The 20,096-nt window shown below is 34.7% G+C and overlaps 2 protein-coding genes across 2 annotated transcripts in view; one reads left to right on the top strand and one right to left on the bottom strand.

The window, feature by feature from the left end:
- The window catches only part of GALNT13 (polypeptide N-acetylgalactosaminyltransferase 13), a 528,170-nt gene that overhangs the window by 364,315 nt on the left and 143,759 nt on the right, over window positions 1-20,096 (top strand). The window lies entirely within an intron of this gene.
- On the bottom strand, window positions 12,993-13,598 carry LOC125911616 (60S ribosomal protein L17-like). Its single transcript, XM_049615629.1, has one exon. The coding sequence runs from the start codon at window positions 13,561-13,563 to the stop codon at window positions 13,009-13,011; it is 555 nt and encodes a 184-aa protein (XP_049471586.1). The 5' UTR covers window positions 13,564-13,598; the 3' UTR covers window positions 12,993-13,008.

Genomic DNA, 20,096 nt, shown 5'->3' with positions numbered 1-20,096 from the left:
TTGTGAAGAGAGAAGGTGGTGTATGGGGATAGCAGAGAGATCCATGCGTGCACACCTACACTTAGACTTACATCCTTTACTCTGATATACATACACGCACACAAACACACACATGTATTTATGAAAAACTCTAAAAAGCTTATATTGAATTCTGTTTAATTCTCAAAACTTCCTTAATAAGCGGGCTAAGGAAAATGTTATAATGCTTTCTAGAAGGACCTTTATGTATCTATTAATTTTCCCAAGATGTTTTGTGAAGAGACTCCCATTTTTTACACCCAAGGCTTCTATTAAAAAAAATCTTGTTCTCCTCTTACACAGCTGTTCAAAGGGTGATCTTTAAGTGCTGAGCCTTTATGAATTGAATTCTGACAACTTTGTTTCCTTCCAATATACTCTATAAAATACTGCCTGTTTTATTGGTTGGTTTCGTGCTTCAGCTCTGTCTTGAAAAGACTGGGTATTCTTTCTCTCTCAAAAGTGTATTCCCTATAGTTTTAATACCACAGCCAATCCATTATTACCGTGTACCATATTGTTCTCTATTGTCTCTTTATCCATAGTAGTTCAGAGACGTGTAGTTACAGTGTTTAGCAACTTTCCTGTCATTTTACAGTCCTAGAAAAACTGTGTGTTGAATAATTAGAAGAACCAATGAGTGACTAAAGGGAATGACCAATGCACTTTAAAGGGAAGCCACTTTTGTTTCTTCTTTTCTACTGAATTCTCCATGGATGTCTGATCTGTGCCAGACTCCTCACAAGAACTGCAGCACATTGGAAGCTTTTGTCCCCCTTCCCTGACCTAACCCCTGAGTAAAGACCCACTTCTCTGATCTAACCCCTGATTTAGGACCCACTGATAAGAGGGAAATGAAAGGTACTCTTCATATATCTGTGATGTATTATAGGTACTTATAGGTACTTAAAGGTACTCTTCATATATCTGAGTTTCCTCTCCGAAAAGAAGGTTCCATTGGTTTACTCGTGTTCTTAGGGAAATATGATTACACCATAACTATAGACACACACAGTAATATAATCCTACCTTCCAGGACTAATATAAAAGTCTAACAGGCACGATTTAGGCAAACAATAGCATTCTGCAATAGAGCAGCATAGTATAAGAGCCCATAAGCTTAAAATATGACTACTTTTACACATGTTGATTTTTATTTTTCTCATGGCCCCCATTAATTTAAAGTTAAAATGGGATGTATAGATAACTATGTATGTGAATTACTTTATCTGACTTTTTTGCAAAATATTTACTGTACATCCTAATTGTCTCAGCCTATGCCCATCAGCCATTGGCAATATTGATAGAGCTAGCTGTATCTAATTATGGCTCCCAAATGGGTATATGAATGAAGAATAGAAATACTTTGAAATAGTGTTGAAGAATACATTTTGAACACTTGTTTAGTTTGCTTTCTGGCTGCCTTTTTGAGGATGCAAATACTAAAGCATCATTGATTTTTAAAGCCCTGTAGGCTCTTAAAGTCTGAGGCAGTTTTTACTAGTAATTGGGCTGTTACAGCTGGAGGCAATGTGATTGTCCTAGCAAATCCTTTGAAATGAAGTGATGTCAGCAGAAACCACTCTTCACAGAGCAACCCATTATAAATGCCCACATTTTTTTCCTATCAGTCACAGGTAAAAAGCTTAAGAACTTTAAAATACAGTGTAGTCATAACACTAACCATGTATTTGAAATGCTGGATGCTCTATAAATATTGATTTTCTTTTGGGGGGAGATAGATTTCTAACTGTGCATCAAAGGACATGGTGATTAGAAGAAGCTGTCCTTATGTAACCTCCAGTTGTTCTTCGTTTTCTTTTTTTTTTTTTTTAATTTTTAAGGTTTATTACTGTTTCAGAGACAGAGAGACAGAGCACTAGTGGGAGAGGGGAAGAGAGAGGGGGAGACACAGAATTGAAAGCAGACTCTAGGCGCTGAGCTGTCAGCACAGAGCCCAATGTGGGGCCCGAACTCACAGATGGTGAGATCATGACCTGAGCTGAAGTCGGTGGCTCAACTGACTGAGCCACCCAGGTGCCCCTGTTCTTCCTTTTCTTAATGAACCTCTTGTGCTCTTGTTTTGAGCAGACACAAATTGAAAATAGAATTTAAAGATCCCCCAAACATACCTTTAAAGGTATTTATATGTGACTGGGAAAACAGCTTAGTTTCCTTCGGCAATTCTGTAGCATTTTGATCTGTATTCCAGATAAACAGAAACCTCACATTTAGCAACACATCCTTGAACTTATTTTGAAGGTTAACTCTATCGGTTAACCTTTTAAAAATACTTTAGAAAAGTCGGTTCATCAGAGGCAGCCTTTGTTAGAAGCATCTTTGCATCATTATGAAAGTTTAAGATGTATGTTCCTTTCTATCTCTTGAAATTTTTATCTATGAAATCCCAATGTTTATCAGCATGCTGGTTTTTTGAAGATACAATATTTAATAACCAGCCCTTTGAATGTAGGTCCTAATTTCTTTTATGAGTCATAAAAATGTGGTTCCAGGCCGATTTCATGAGCACAGGTTTTGATGTTCTCCACAAAATATGCAGCATGCATATTTTTTTAAATAATAGTCCAGGGATATCAGTTTTTGGTTGGGTTAACATGAATTCATCTCTAAAGAGTGTGGCAGTTCTGAACATAAAGCACATTTGCACCTGTGAATTTTGTATTTTTATTAATAAACACTTCTTCAGCAGCACCAACCATGTTCTCACCAAGTGCATAGGATATCAGGAGGAGGAAATTCTAAATCATTTTAATATGCTTTATTGTAATAGCACATAATTCATGTATCTGGTTGATACTATGAAATGCTAAATGTGGAAGAAAGGAATGACGGCTATACTCAATATTGTTGGTATTGTGGGTGGAGAGATGTTTTTCCTTGCTACAATTAATTAAAGACACTAGGTCAATTTTTATTGTTGGCATTTTATGGGTATTTATTTGTGTTTCTTTTATAATAATGATATTTTCATGCTTCTGTCTTCATTGGGTAGGTATTTATTAAATTCCTGATCTGCACCGTGCCAGGTAGGGAGGGTACAAACATAGAAAAGATGTTGCTTTTGCCTTTAAAAAGTGAACTGCCTACATCATCACATTTAATTAGTTTAAATGAAAAATGAAATTAAGTGCTTAGTACATGGGGAACATGCTGTCAAGATTTAAAAGGGATACTTATGTGAATGACCAACATTCTCCTTGACTTCTACTCTCACTCATAAGCATCAAAATCAAATTAATCTCTAAGTCTTTTCTCTTCTACCTGCTAAGTTTTCTCAAATCCGTTCAGTTATTCTCGTTCTTGCAGTCATCTCAAATCCAGAGAAACTCCTGACCATCCTGATGGGTCCTCCTGCCTCAAAGCTTTGCCCACTTTTCACCCACTTTCACCATGTTGCTCGAGGACACTCCTGAAACTAAATTTCATTTGATCTCTCACTTACCTACCAAACTTTTAATGACTTAACAGAAAGTCAAAAATCTGGAATGTGGCCAGATCTGATGCTCACCCAGCCTTTCGTCCTCTATCTTCAACCCTAGCTTTCCACACACCAACCATGTGGAACTAAAGTCTCAACATGTTCCCTCCAGCTTTTAGAGTTTTGCATATGTCTAACATAGTATTTGATGAGTTAATAGTATTTGATGAGTTAATGAGTGAGTTTACCTCTGCATAAAGTGCCATCATCATCCACCAACATTCATGATTCATGTGTAATGTTTATTAGCATTTTCCCGGGAATTCCAATGGCCTCCCCTGTTGTAGTATTTATGCATTTTTAAAGTATTTCTTCCCTCCACTAAGCTGGGTGAATAAAGAGACTATATTTGTTGTTTGGTTAGTTGATTGGTTGGTTGGTTTTGTTTTTAGAGTTCATTGAACTCAATTTTTTCTTATTATATTTGTCAGAGGCAAAATATATGTTTCAGTCACCACTGCTGTTTCCCCCTACTCCAAAATAACCCTCTGTGAAGCATTTGATGCCTATCCTTCAAATCCTTTTCCTATGCATTTGTATACATATATAGACATATATACATATATTAAGTAAATAAGATCATATAATAGATACTGTTTTAATTTCCTTTCTTTTAACTATATAGTTTGTCCTATAATGTTTTACACAGAATTCACATAAGATTATATCATTCTACCTTGAAACTAAATAATACTGTACTGCATGGATATATCAAAACTTATTTAATCATACCCATAGTGACAAACATTTGTCGGCTTGTGGTTGTGTGTTATTATAAGTTACAGAAGCGTTCTTGAAGCAGTATCTTTTGAACCTGGTAGGATTTGTCTAAACAACATAGCAACCTAAAAGAGAGTTGGTAGCAGACTACCTGGATTATTTCAGGTCCTGGCTCCACATAACCCCTCTCTGTATTTACTTAACTTATCTGCACTTAGTTTCCTTACCGTAAATGAGAATTATAATAATTGGGCCTTCCACATAAAGATTTTTGAGACTTAAATGACAACTAGATATATAAGGCATTTTGGACAATGCTTGGCAACATTAAACACTCAATTAGTGCTAGATATTTGTTATCATTAGCCAGGTATATTCATACAAGTAGATTTAGTGAATCAAAGAATATGTACATTTGTATTTTGGTAGAAATTTTCAAAACTTCCATCCAAAATGATTGTAACCATTATTCCATCAACGGTTCTTGAGCACTTATAATATGATATCACCACTCTAGATTTTTAATACTTTTTATTTTTGCATAGATATGTGTGTGCACATATATATGTGTATATTTATTTATATTTGCATATAGAATTAATACATATCTAGTTTCTTTTCTCATATTGCTACTAGGTATGAACATCTTTTTTATTATTACCTGGATTTCTTCTTTTTATTCATAACTTTTGTTCACTTTACTATTGGATATCTTTTCCCTTTTATATATTCATAGATCTTTATGTATTTTTGTAACCAATATTTTGTATGTTATATACACTGAAAGTATTTTCTCCCAGACTGCACATGTTGTAACTTTTTTGTATATAAAAATATATCTTAAAAAAGAATTTAATTGTTGAAGTGAAATCTGGCTGGCTTAACCTTTATGGTTTTAGAGATTATTTTGTGTTAAAACAGACCGGCAAATTTTAGGTACCCCACTAATGTTTGTTGAGAGATTTAAGTTTGAGGTTAGTAAAATGTGCAGGATTTTTTTTTAAGTAGTCTGTGATCTCTCTGGGCAATAAATGGAAGTAGAATGCTAGAATCCGATAAGTATTCTTATGCAAAGTATTATCATCTTTATGCATGGAACATAAATCAAAGTATTAGCTTCAATAGTTACATCAGCTATAGCTAGTTAATCAGTTATAACAGTTAAAATTTTAAATATATCTATTAAATGATTATATCAGTTCCCATTACAGTAATCATTTCCAAATATCTTGAATTGTATTCATGGTCCATAAAATTAATAAACAGATGATATAAATAATGTTTATTGAATGCTACAAAAATATTGAATTTGAACAGTAAGGGTGGATCATTGTACCCTCAGAGTCTTTGATTAACCAATCAACAACTCAGATAATTAGTCCCTGAAATAATTTTATCATTACCAAATCTGAGTAGTTTCAAGTATTTCTAGAGTGAATAAATATTACTTAAGCTCTAATATAGATTTATTCACATAATTATCACTACCTCCTAGGATTTAGATATCAAAATTATTCATATATTTAGTTTTTGGTTCATCTTTAAATGAAAAATGTATAGCCCTTAGTCTAATCAGTGTGTGTGTGTGTGTGTGTGCGCGCAACTTCTGCAATATTCTGAAGTTTCCAGTAAGTAAATTCTACCTCATTTAGATTGGATGCTCATGATTAATTTTCATTTCCTTAAAGCTTGTTCAACGAGTCAGAATAGGACATTACAATGTTTTTCAAATTGGTGTAAATGATCAAGAACACTTGTATAAGATGGATGGATTTTTACTCTCAGAAGTTGGCCAAGAGTTTTTATTGATGTAAGAGCATTAAATATGGATCAAACATGATTCAGGTGCATACAGAGGTTTTCCCATACCTACTTTCATCTTGTGATCTTCAGAGTGCCCCAATTTTACTATATAATTTTAGCATAACTAAAATTGAACAGCTTAACACTTATATAATCAATTACATTAAATGTCGATTCTAATTCTTACCTCAGTTGAAGAGCTCGTTCTGACACTCAGCACAGTCATTTACATAAAGTTATTGGCGGTCAGATGGTTACAAATTGCAGATTTCTTTTCTTTTTTTTCTCAAATTGCAGATTTCTTGTTTTAAAGGCTCTCAGGCTAAGTCCCCTGCATTAGGTGTTCTGGTAGATTATCTTTACCTGGATTTCTATGTTATCATCATTTTTAGCTGTTTTAAATAACAATTACTTATTTATATATACTCTTAGGAGAGTGAGCAGAGTCAAAGATAACTTTTAGAGAATTAGGAAACACAGTCTTTTCTAGATCCAATAATGATAGAATGTGGATTAAACTCAGTGTGCTAAGTTGAGGCTCTTTAGAATAATTCTTGGCAAAAATAAAACAATACAAAAAGGAACTAGCCACATGCTAGCCTACCAGACATTAAATACTAATGACATTGGGTGCCTGGATGGCTCAGTCGGTTAAGTTTTTGACTCTGTTTTAAGCTCAGGTCATGATCTCACAGTTTGTGGGTTTGAGCCCCGCATCAAACTCCATGTTGACAGTGTGGAGCTTGCTTGAGATTCTCTCTCTCCCTCTCTCTCTGCCCCTCCCCTGTTCAGTCTCTATCTCTCTCTCAAAATAAATAAACACTTAAAAAAAAAAAACTACTAACGATAGATTACCTTAGCATCCTAATAATTTACAGTCTTTTGGGAGTAGCTCTCCTTTAGCGTGTTAACACAAATTATCTAGAAAATAAAAACTACTTTTAGTAGTTATCTTTATTCAATGAGGTTATAAGTTAAGGAGAGCTTTGCAGCTAATCGTTGGTAGAAAAGAATGTGGGGCAATAGTTATAGGCCAGAATGGAAAGGTGATTTAGACAGGGTGAGAGTTTTGCAAAGGAAAGTAGAAACAATTTCTGAAAAGGTAAGATGCCTATTTAACAAATAGGCCTCTTGCATGCTTTCACCAGAAGCAGCATTAATATGAAGTAGTTATAGTTAATGTGGGGTTGTCAGTGCCTTAAGACCGGTGGCCACCATATTGACAACCATCTCTGAGCCCCCAGATGTGAAAGCTCTACTTTAGACCATTTGCACACATACACATAGATTTATTAACACATAATCAATGAGGTAAGTAGTAATTCTGTATTAATTGCCTACAAGTATTGATGTTTAAAAAAAATTTTTTTTACGTTTATTTATTTTTGAGAGACAGAGAGAGACAGTATGAGCAGGGGAGGGGCAGAGAGAGAGGGAGACACAGAATCAGAAGCAGGCACCAGGCTCCGAGCTGTCAGCACAGGGTCCAACACGGGGCTCGAACCCACGAACCGTGAGATCATGACCTGAGCCGAAGTAGGACACTCAACTGACTGAGCCACACAGGTGCCCCATAGAAGTATTGATGTTTTAATTGCAAGAGACATGAACAAAAATTAAGAGATTATTCTTTTTTTAATGTTAATTTTTGAGGAAGAGAGAGAGAGTGTGTTAGAGAGAGGAGGAGGGGGAGGGACTGTGAGAGGGGGACAGAGGAGCCAAAGAGGACTGTATGCTGATAGCAGAGAGCCCAGTGTGGGACTTGAACTCACTAACTGTGAGATCATGACCTGAGCCGAAGTTGGATGCTTAAGCCACCCAGACACTGCAAGAGATTGTTATATTTTACAAATAGATTTAAAGTGACAAAACAATGAAGATCTCAGATTAGCATTTATCGTTGGTTAGTTTGGCTGAGCAAGTTAAATTTTAAATAATACATGATATTAGCAATTTGAATTAAGGCATATTCTAAACATGGAAATAGCGATAAAATATATCTAACAGCTAAACTTTTCTAATGTATATTGTTGAAAATAAGATAAACGAAATTACAGTGATGCTGTTCTTATGACTGAAAGTTATTCTGTCAGAATTGTCATTACTAAATGAGCTCCATTGTGACATTATTTTAATTTTTAAACTGTTTTGTATTATAAACTGCACATTTTTGGCACAACATCTCAGTTAAAAAATTTTTGAAAACTTAGGAATTTTTCACAACTTAGTAATTTAGGAAATTCTATTCTTTCAGCACAATTTAATTATATTTCCAATAAAAAATTCTTATTGGAATTAAAGAACATAGATCTCAAGTGTCTGAATAAGTTATTTAATTGATCAAAATGAACATTCCAAATTAGATGTAACTATATGTAACTAGCCTTCGATCTATGATATATGAACAACAGTGGAAAGAAGGGGGGGCTTTGATTGAGAAATAAGGTAGGAGAGGGTGCAATGTTTTTACTAAAAGGGGATATTATGTGGAAAAGCTTAGGCATTTGTATAGATTCAGAAGATAAGAAATTATAAGCAGACAATTTTAAGTTCTCGACCAAGAAGCTTTCCAGAAATATAATGAATTGATTTGCAATGCAATGAGTTTCTTGTCTATGGAAATATTCAAACAGAGCCTAGATGTCTGTCTTTTAGAGACGCTTTAATGAGAATTGAGTAAGAGGCTGGATTTCGTTATCTGAGAAACTTTCATATCAATGAATAAAAACACATTATATTTATTAGCCCCTGGTTTAAAATTGAAAAAAAAAGCAGATTTCAACTCAAAATGAAAAACTTCTAATAAATTTTTCAACCATGTACAGGAAGTCTTGAAAAAGGATAACTATATGTCCTTGTTTATTTGGGACAGTCATGGTGCATATCTGTTATCTGGGCATGATTATTAATAGCGTCCCCTTTCACTCATAACACTGTCCTGATTTGAACAACAAATTATTTAGTCATTCTACTTATAAAGCATTGAGTAAATTGTATGTGGAAGTGACTGCCTCTGGAAGGGTCTAAGTGGACTGATAGAAATAGCAATCATTATGGCATTGAGCGGGACAAGACTTCTATGCGGGCAGATTCTTGTCTTACCAAAATCTAGAGAAAATCCCTAAGTGTTTCAGACTTTTGAACTACCAGTTTCTAGTAAATGCTCTAGTTCTGTGACCTCTCTGACACCCAAAATAAATGCCCTTCCTTGAAATTCTATCCACAAAGATATGATTAGTTTTTGAAAAGCTATCTCTTTGAAGATAAACTGATGTCACTGAATTCTGACTCATCTTGATAATGTATTTGCCAACATCTTCCTATTAATATGTCTGATTATAGTAGGGTTACTTTTTTCACTTTTTATATATAGTAAGTTTAAACTTTTATTTACAAAGTAGAATATAAACTTATTCAATTTCTTGGCTATACCAGACATAAAAGAAAAATTGTGCCAATATGCATGTATGAAATATATATAGTGATGTAAGAGTATATATTTTACCACATAATAGAATGTATGTGTGCATATATGTGTGCATTTATGTATATATATCTCCACATGAGAAAAATATACATATGCATAAACATACATATTTTACTAGATTCAGAATTGTTTAAGAGATACTGATTTATTTTTATCTGATTTTTTGACTGTTTAATACATTGTACTTTCCCTGGCAATAATAAAATACCTTACTTTAAATATATTGAAAGGTAGGAGCACCTGGGTGGATCAGTTAGTTCAGTGTCCGACTCTTGATTTTGGCTCAGGTCACAATCTGATGGTCATGAGATTGAGCCCTGCAATGGGCTCTGCACTGAGCGTGGAGTCTGCTTTGGATTCTATCCCCTTTTCTCTCTGCCCCTCCCTCACTCTCTCTCTTTCTTTTTCTCAAAATAAGTAAATAAATATTTAAAAATAAATAAGTAAATAGGAAGATAAAGCCATATAAAATCCTCATTTTGATTGAAAAGGTTACAATATAATGATAGATTTTCCTATAAGTTTGGAAAACTAAGTAGACATGCCATAATAATATAATGCTAGTACCCTTCTTTCCAAAGCTCAAAAGTTCTCCTATGAAATTATTTTGTAATCCCAGACCATTATGAAATCCTTCTTCTTGAGAGAATAGGTATAGCATATATCCATGCACCTCCTCACTCCCTCCATTAAAATCCTGTGCAATCTATTGTAATTTGTATTTTATCAACCCCCAAATCACAAAATCATATTTTCCTCTTACTGATGTTTATGTGTGCCAGATAGTTGCACAGCTAGTGGACATCTTGATGCTTGTGTGTTCACCAATGAAACACATAAATCAGATGAAATGTTATCAAATATAAATATTTTCCATAGTCATGGGTCCTATTTTTGAGAAATTACATGTAATATCAGAGTTAACAATTATTTCTGTGAATATGGTGAATCATTATTTGAAAACTGGACATTTTCAAGAGAAGTTCTATATCGAGGTTAGATGTTTCCCTGCCAAATCTGTAAAGTACACAATTAGAATATAATTTATCATCTTAAATTAATAGTTAACCAATCTATAGAGTCTCCACTTTTGACAATGAAAATATAATTTCTTCATTGTCAAATAAAATAAGAACATTTGGAAGCCGATGCTGATTGGCTGAAAACAATGCAGGAAGATTATGCGTGGACTGTGCTTGACTTTCTTCCATTGGACTTTCCTGTGTTTAGAGTCACTGTATTTTATTAATGAAGAAACAAACATGGAAGGAAAGCAATGAGGTGTGGGCTTCTTGGCAAGTTTCTGAGTGTAGGTTCAACAGGAATGTTGCCCAGAAATGTTCATTTATGTCAGACCCCACAGTGTACTTGGAAGCCTTTTACCCCATGGCTGTCAGTAAAGAGTAGTAGAGGAGGGTGGTAGCTATGCAAGAAAAATTACAAATATATGGTCTAACAGAAGCTGTGGGATAAAAGCTGTGTTTTATTTGTAAATATACTAGTTTCTTCTATGGCCCACTTTCTCCACTCTCACTCTACACAACTTTCTTTTTTTATTTTTTTAAATTTTTAAAAAATATTTATCTCTTTATTGAAGTTCAACACAATTGAGAAAAGTGCACTATTTTTAAGTATGTAGTTCAATGGATTTTCATACCCCAAACGCACCTGTGTCACCAGGATCCAGATCAAGAACCAGATCATTTCAAAGCCGCTTAACCTCCCTTGCTCCTAGAAGCCCCTCATGCCCCTTCTGGTTGCTACCTTTTTATAAATCCTGACTTCTGAGATCATAGATTTGCCTATTCTTAACTTTTACATTAATGGAACTCTACAGTGTGTGTTCATCTGTGTCTGGCTTCTTTTGCTGGGCCTAATGTTGTGTAGATCAGCCATTCTTATTGTTATGTAGAATTCCATTATGTGACTATAACATACTTTATATTGATTCCCTTGTTGTTGGTGGGCATTTGAGCGGTTTCCAAGTTTGGGGCTGTTGTGAAAAGTCTTGAGAATTTATGTACTTGTCCTTGGATGAACATATGAATGCATTAATGTTGATATGTTCCTGGGAGTGTAATTGCTGGATCATAAAATTTATAGCTTTTTTTTTTACATAAAACTTACACGTTTTTTTTCTGATTATGGGTTTTCTTTTTTTTTAGTTGAGTATAGTTGACACACAGTGTTACATTAGTTTCAGGTGTATGACTTCATGATTTGACAAGTTGATGCATTATGCTTTGTTCACTACAAATATAGCTACCATTTGTCCCATTACATTGTTATTACAATTTCATTGACTCTATTCTTTATGTTCTTTTTTAAATTCCTGTAACTTTTCCATTCCATAATTGGAGGCCTATATCTCCTTCTTCTTTTCACCCATTTTGCTGAACCCCCATCCTCCTCCCCTCTGACATCAATCAGTTTGTTCTCTGTGTTTATTGTTCTGCTTCTGCTTTTCATTTTTTTTTTTTAATTTTTGATTTTTGTTGTTTCCAATTTTTATTTAAATTATAGTTAGTTAACATGACTGTAATATTGGTTTCAGGATTAGAATTTAGTGATTCTAAATATAACAGCCAGTGCTAATCCCAACAAGTGTCCTCCTTAATACCCATCACCCATTTATCCATCCTCAGCCCGCTTCCCTTCCATCTACCGCAGTTTGTTCTCTGTGGTTAAGAGTTTCTTATGGTTTGCTTCTCTCTCTTTTTTCCCCCTTCCCCTGTGTTCATCTGTTTTGTTTCTTAAATTCCACATATGGGTGAAATCATTTAATATTTGTCTTTCTCTGACTGATTTATTTTGGTTAGCATAATACACTCTAGTTCCACCCACTTCATTGCAAATATCTTCTCCCATTCCATAGGCTGTCTTTAGTTTTGTTGATTGTTTTCCTTCACTATGCAAAAGTGTGTGTGTGTGTGTGTGTGTGTGTGTGTTTATCTTGAAGAATCCCAGTAGTTGATTTTTGCTTTTGTTTTTCTTGCCTCCAAAGAAGTGTCTAGTAAGAAATTGCTATGGCCAAGGTCAAAGAGGTTGCTGCCTTTGGTTGCTTCTAGGATTTTGATGCTTTTCTGTCTCAAATTTGGGTCTTTCATCTATTTTGAATTTATATTTGTGTATGGTGCAAAAAGGTGGTCCAGTTCCATTCTTCTGCATGTTGCTGTCCAATTTTTCCAGCATTATTTGTTGAAGAGACCATCATTTTCCATTGGATATTCTTTCCTGCTTTGTCACAGATTAGTTGACCATAGAGTTGTGGGTCTATTTTTGAGTTTTCTATTCTGTTTCATTGATCTATTGGATCAATGTCTGTTTTTTGTGCCAATACCATACTGTCTGGATCACTACAGTTTTGTGATATAACTTGAGGACCAGAATTGGGATGCCTCTACCTTTGCTTTTCTTTTTCTTTCTTTTTTTTTTTTTTTTTTCTGTTTTTACTTTTATTTGCATGTATTTCATGCAGAATTTACTCCCGGGCCATAAGTTTTTGTTTCTTCAGTTTCTTCTGGGATATCTTTTTCTTCTGTGCAACCTCCTCTTCTGGTTTAGGAACAATCTGCTCTTTTTCAGTAAGGATCATCTCAATGTGGCAGGGAGAGCTCATGTATGGGTTAATCCGACCATGAGCCCTATAAGTTCTACGCCGCATTTTGGGGGCTTTGTTCACCTGGATGTGCTCAATGACCAGAGAATCTACATCTAAACCCTTAAGTTCAGCATTACTCTCTGCATTTTTAAGCATGTGCAGTAAAAATTCAGCACTCTTTTTGGGCCACCGACCCTGTGTCCAGCCCCACTGTTTGGCCTGGGCACACCTACCAACTCCACCATTGTAGCGTCGGAATGGCACATATTGCTTCTGCAAAGTGACATCTTTCAGATACTTGGTGGCTTTTCGGATATGCATACCCTTGATGGCCTGGGCAGTTTCCCGTGTGTTCTTAAAGTGAACACGAAGATTTGAACCTCTTGATTTGCATGATTTTGTCGGGTTTTCTGGGTCAAGTGAATAGCGAACCATTTTCAGAGATCACCTCAGGCCGCTTACGGGAAGAGGTGCTTTTCTTTTTCAAGATTGCTTTGGCTATTTGGGATCTTTCATAGCTCCATACAAATTTTAGGACTGTTTGTTCTAGCTCAGGGAAAAGTGCTGTGGTATTTTGATAAGGATTGAATTAAATGTGTAGATGGCTTGGGTAGATATTTTAACAATGTTTGTTCTTCCAATCCATGAGCATGGAATGTTTTTCTTTTTTCATTTCTTTGTGTTACCTTCAAATTCTTTCATAAGTTTTCAATAGTTTTCAGCATACAGATTTTTTTATCTCTTTGGTTAGGTTTATTCCTAGGTATCTTATGGGTTTTGAAGCAATTGTAAATGGGATTGATTCCTTGATTTCTCCTTATGCTGCTTCATTATTGGTGTATAGAAATGCAGCGCATCTCTGTACATTGATATTATATCTTGTGACTTTACTGAATATATCACTTCTAACAATTTTTGGGTGGAGTCTTTCAGGTTTTCTACATGGGATATCATGTCATCTGCAAATAGTGAAAGTTTGGCTTCTTCCCTGCAATTCTGATGTCTTTTATTTCTTTTTGTTTTCTGATTGCTGAAGCTAGGACTTTCAGTACTATGTTAAATAACAATGGTGAGAGTGGACAATCTGTTTTGTTCATGACTATAGAAGAAAAGCTCTCACTTTTTCCCCATTGAGGATATTTGCTGTGGGTCTTTTGTATATGGCCTGTATGATGTAAAGGTATGTTCCCTCTATCCCTACTTTGTTGAGGGTTTTTATTAAGAATTGATGCTGTATTTTGTCAAATATTTTTTTTCTGAATCCATTGTGAGGATCATATGGTTCTTTTCTTTTATTAATGTGGTGTATCACATTGATTGATTTGTGAATATTGATCTACTCCTGTAGCCCAGGAATAAATTACACTTGATTATGATGAATGATTCTTTTAATGTAATGTTGGATTCAATTTGCTAGTATCTTTTGAGAATTTTTGTATCCATGTTCATCATGGGTATTGGCACATAATTCTTCTTTTAGTGGGGTCTTCGTCTGGTTTTGGAATTAAGGTAATGGTGGCCTTATAGAAGGAGTTTGAAAGTTTTCCTTTAATTTCTAGTTTTTGGAATAATTTCAGAAGAATGGGTATTAACTCTTCTATAAATGTCTGGTAGAATTACCCTGAGAAGTCCTATGACCCTGTACTGTTGTTTGCTGGGAGATTTTTTATTACTGATTCAATTTCCCTGATGGTTATGTGTATGCACAAATTTTCTAGTTCTTCTTGTTTCGGTTTTGGTAGTTTGTATGTTTCTAGCAATTTATCTATTTCTTCCAGATTGCCCAATTTGTTGGCATACAATTGCTCATAATGTTCTCTTCTAATTGTTTGTATTTCTTTGGTGTTGGTTGTGATTTCTCCTCTTTCATTCATGGTTTTATTTATTTGTGTCCTTTCTATTTTCTTTTTGATAAGTCTGGCTAGTAGTTCACCAGCTTTATTAATTCCTTCAAGTAACCAGCTCTTAGTTCCATTGATCTGTTCTACTGTTTCTTTGTTGTTGTTGTTTCTATATCATTTAGTTTTACTCTAATCTTTATTATTTATCTTCTGCTGGCTGTAGCCTTTATTTAATATTCCTTTTCTAGCTTTTTTGGGTGTAAGGGTGGGTTGTACAATTGACACTTGTCTTGCTTTTGATGTATTGCTATATACTTCCCTCTTATGGCTGCCTTTGTTGCATTCAAAGTTCTGGATTATCATGTTTTCATTTTCATTTGCTTCAATGTATTTTTTTTTAATTTCTTCTTTAATTTCCTGGTTAACCCATTCATTCTTTAGTAGGATGTTATTTAACCTCCGTGTATTTGTGGTCTTTCCAAATTTTTTGTTTTTTTAAAGATTCCATGTATGAGTGGAATCATATGCTATTTCTCTTTCTGACTAGCTTATTTACATAACATAATGCCCTCTAGGTCCTTCCATGCCTCAAACAACACAAACTCATCCTTTTTTATAATTCTATAATATTCCATTATGCATATACACCACATTTTCTTTATCCATTCGTATATTGAAGGGTGCTTAGGTTGTTTTCATGTCTTGGCTGTTGTAAATAATGCTGTAATAAACATATCTTTTCAAGTTAGTGTTGTATTTTCCCTGAGTAAATGCCCAATAGTGAAATTATTGGATCATATGATATTTCTATTTTTAATTTTTTGAGGAAAATACTATTTTTCACAATGGCTATATGAATTTACATTCCCACAATAGTGCATGAGGATTCCTTCTTATCCACATGTTCACTAACACTTATTGTTTCTTATCTTCTTGATTTTAGCCTTTCTAATAGACATGAGGTAATATCTCTTTGTGGTTTTGATTTTCATTTCCCTGATGATAAGTGATGTTGAGCATTGTTTCATGTGTCTGTTGGCCACCTGTAGGTTTTCTTTGGGAAAAATGTCCATTCATATTTTCTGCCCATTTTTAAATGGGTTTTTTGTATGCGTGTGTTGAGCTGTATGAGTTCTTTATATATTTTTATATTAATCCTTATTGGATATATCATTTAAAAATATCTCTCCCACTCAGTAGGTTGTCTTTTTGTTTTGTTGACTGTTTCCTTTGCTGTGCAGAAGATTTTATTTTAATATAGTCTCAGTAGTTTATTTTTGCTTTTGTTTCCCTTGCTTTAGGAAACGTATCTAGGAAAATGTTGCTATGTCTGATGTCAGAGAAATTATTGTCTGTGTTCTTTTGTAGGATTTTATGGTTTCAGGTTTCATGTTTAGGTCTTTAATCCATTTTGAGTTTATTTTTTGTATGATATTAGGAAATAATCCAGTTTCTTCTTGTACATGTAAGTGTTCAGTTTTCCCAGCACCATTTATTGATAAGACTGCATTTTCTCCATTGTTTATTCTTGCTTGCTTTGTCATAGATCAAGCGATCATATAAACATGGGTTTATTGTAGGGCTCTCTATTCTGTTCCACTGATCTGTGTCAGTTTTGCGCCAGAGCCACACTGTTTTGATTATAGCTTTGCAGTGTGTCTTGAAATCTAAAATTGTGATACTTCTAATTTTGTTTCTTTCTCAGGATTGCTTTGGCTACTTGGGATCTTCTGTGGTTCCATAAAAATTTCAGTATTATTTGTTCTAGTTTTGCAAAAAATGCTATTAGTAGTTTGATAGGGATTGTATTGAATCTGTAGCTTGCTTTGGGTCATGTGGACATTTGACAATATTAATCCATGAACATGGAATATCTTTTCATTTCATGGTGTCATCTTCAGTTTCTTTCATCAGTGTTTTATAGTTTTCAGAGTACAAGTCTTTCACTTCTTTGGTTAAGTTTATTCCTAGGTATTTTATTCTTTCGGTGCACTTGTAAATGGTGTTGTTTTTTTCTCTTTCTGTGACTTTGTCATTAGTATATAGAAAAGTTGCTAATTTCTGAGTATTAAATTTGTACCCTATGACTTTACTGAATTCATTTATTCTTCTAGTAGTTTTTTGGTGGAATATTTAGGATTTTCTATATAGTGTCATATCATCTGGAAATCATGAATTTAACTTCTTCTTTACCAATATGGATGCCTCGTATTTCTTTTTCTAGTCTGATTGCTGTGGCTAGGACTTCTAGTATTATGTTGAATAAATGTGGCGAGAGTGGACATCCCGTCTTGTTCTTGACCTTAGAAGGACAGCTGTTTTTCACCTTTAAGTTTGATGTCAGCTGTGGGTTTTTCATATACGGCCTTTATTATGTTAAAGTATGTTCCCTCTAACCCCATTTTGTTGACAGTTTTTATCATGAATGGATGTTGAATCTTATCAAATGTTTTTTTCTGCATCTATTGAGATTATCTTATGATTTATTTTTCATTTTGTTAATGTGGTATATTACATTGGTTGAATATTGAACAATCCTTGCATCCCAGGAATAAATCCCATCTGACTGGTGAATATTCTTTTTAATGTATTATTCTGTATGGCCCACAGGTTTCTTAATTATCTTTTCAAAGGCCAGTCTAGTCTGCCCTAGGCATGGACCAGAGAGGCTAAAGAAGGCTCTTTTATTCTACTTTCAGATGCCATGCCATTCTGGTACTAAAAGCCAGATATTTCCCTGTCATCCAAGATTCTGTATTTAATTTGAATTCCATCCAGATCACACTCGTAGGGACATTGACATTGAAAGGAGGTTTTGTTTTTGTTTTTGTTTTTGTTTTGCTTTGTTTTGTTTTACCTGTAGAGTCAGAATCCAGTAATAGCTATATAACCTAGAACAAATTATGTAATCTTTTTTTCAAGTTTATTTTATTTATTTTGTGAAAGAGAGAGAGAGAGAGAGAGAGAGGGTGAGCAGGGGAGAGGCAGAGAGGAAGGGAGAGAGGGAGAGAAGGAATCTCAAGCGGGATCTGTGCTGTTAGCACAGAGTCCAAAGTGGGGCTCAATCTCATGAACCATGAGATCATGACCTGAGCTGAAATCAGGAGTCAGGCACTTAACCACCTGAGTCACCCAGGCACCCCTGTAAGCTTTTTATGCCTTAGTTTCTGCATCTATAAAGTAGGGATTTTTATAATTATCTCAATGAATTTCATTTTTGAGATTTTGAGATTTTCATTTATCTCACAGATCCAATTTTTGTAAGCATCAATAAGATAAAGAATAAAGATGTTGGAACTGTATCTGAGACATACTAAGGACTTAATGAACTATAAATAATAATAAATTTCTTAAGAAAATAATATAAAGAAATACAAATCTAGGGCTAAATATTTTATACCTATATATGTATGTATGTAGTTATTGTTAGAACAGTTATTTAAAAGCTTATTGATAAATATTAGATGTGCCAAAATTATTTACATAATAAAATTATACTTTTATGTAGGAATATATGTCTGACTTTCATCAAGGCATTGTTTTCTAGCTTGGGACAGAGATCACAAACCACTTTGAAAATATGATGAAGTATATGAAACTATTCCCAATTAGATACATATATACACAACTTTATTCATGCCAATTTGGAATTCATGGAAGGTATGGTTCCCATTTATGGAATTCACAGCAGCCCAAAACCTCATGTCTAGAACTTTAGCTTTAAAAACAATATGGTAGATTAGAAATCTTGGATTTAAGATCTAAACATGTAGATTTTTTTATTCTGGGAAAGTGATTTAATCTCTCAGTCTCTGAGATATTCAATCTCTGAATACTTTTATTAAATTGGCAATTGGAAATGATGATCTCTAATTTCAACTCTAACGTTCTACATTCTTATGACATAACTAGCTTCTCCAATTATTTTAAAATATGAGACCATTTTATGCCACCTGCTTATGTAGGTATGAATGGGATGATTCAGCAGCAAAGACTAAGGAAGTATATATCTTTCTCTGACTCAGGCCTCTTAAATTGGAGCCAGACACAGAGGGGAAGAGCCAAAAACAGAAAGGATAAGAGATTTGCCCTCAAGACTAGGAGAACAATCAAGTAGAAATATAACTGGATATTAGTGGCATCCTTAGATTGAAGTACTCTGATTCAGGGTAGGAAGCGGTTTCAGAATGTGTACAATATTGTTTGTCTTTAACCTTTCAGTCCTTCAGAATTTTGTCCTTGATTCTTAGTCATTAAAGTTGGTGGTAGTCAGGTTTTGTTATTTGTTTGTCTTTGTTCTCATTTTCTGTTACTGCATAACAAATTATCCCCAAACTTAGTGGCTTAAAACAGAATATTTTTTTTTTTTGTATCTAATGATTTTGTGAGTCAGGAATTCAGGCAGGTCCCAGCAGAGTAATTCCTGTGCTTCATATGGCAATGACTGAAGTCACTCAGTCGTATTCAGCAGGCACATGGCTGTTCTGGAGAGTCCAAGATGGCTTCTCTTGCATAGCTGGCACCTTGCTGTGATGGCTAAAAGGCTGGGCTAACCTAGGATGGTCAACTAAAGTGCTTTTCTGTGGCCTCTCCAGCAGAGTAGTCTCAGGGTACTCAAATAACTATCAAGGAAGCTCTAGGGGAAGCTTTATGTATGTATGCATGTATGTATGTGTATGTATGTGTTTGTTAATGTTTATTTATTTTGAGAGACAGACAGAGCACGAGCAGGGGAGTGGCAGAGAGAGAGAGGGAGACGCAGAATCTGAAGCAGCCTCCAGATTCTGAACTATCAACACAGAACCTGGTGGAGGGGTTCAAACTCGAGCCATGAGATCATGACCTGAGCCAAAGTCGGACCCTCAACTGACTGAGCCACCCAGGCACCGCTAGGGGAAGCTTTATGTTTCCAGAGGCCTGAGCAGAAGCTGCAAACAATCTTATGAGCTAGACTTGGAAATCCCCACATGCCTCTTCAGCCACATTCTATTAGTGAAGCAAGTCATCGATGCAAACTCAAAACCAAGAAGAGAGATTTTATGCTCTGTCTCTTTTAGGAAGGAGTAGCAAAGAATTTGTGATCATTTTTAATCATCACGATCGGCCACCCCTAAACTTTGAGTAAAG

This window comes from Panthera uncia (assembly GCF_023721935.1).
Source record: "Panthera uncia isolate 11264 chromosome C1 unlocalized genomic scaffold, Puncia_PCG_1.0 HiC_scaffold_3, whole genome shotgun sequence".
Taxonomy (NCBI): domain Eukaryota; kingdom Metazoa; phylum Chordata; class Mammalia; order Carnivora; family Felidae; genus Panthera; species Panthera uncia.
This window is presented reverse-complemented; position numbering and strand designations above follow the sequence as displayed.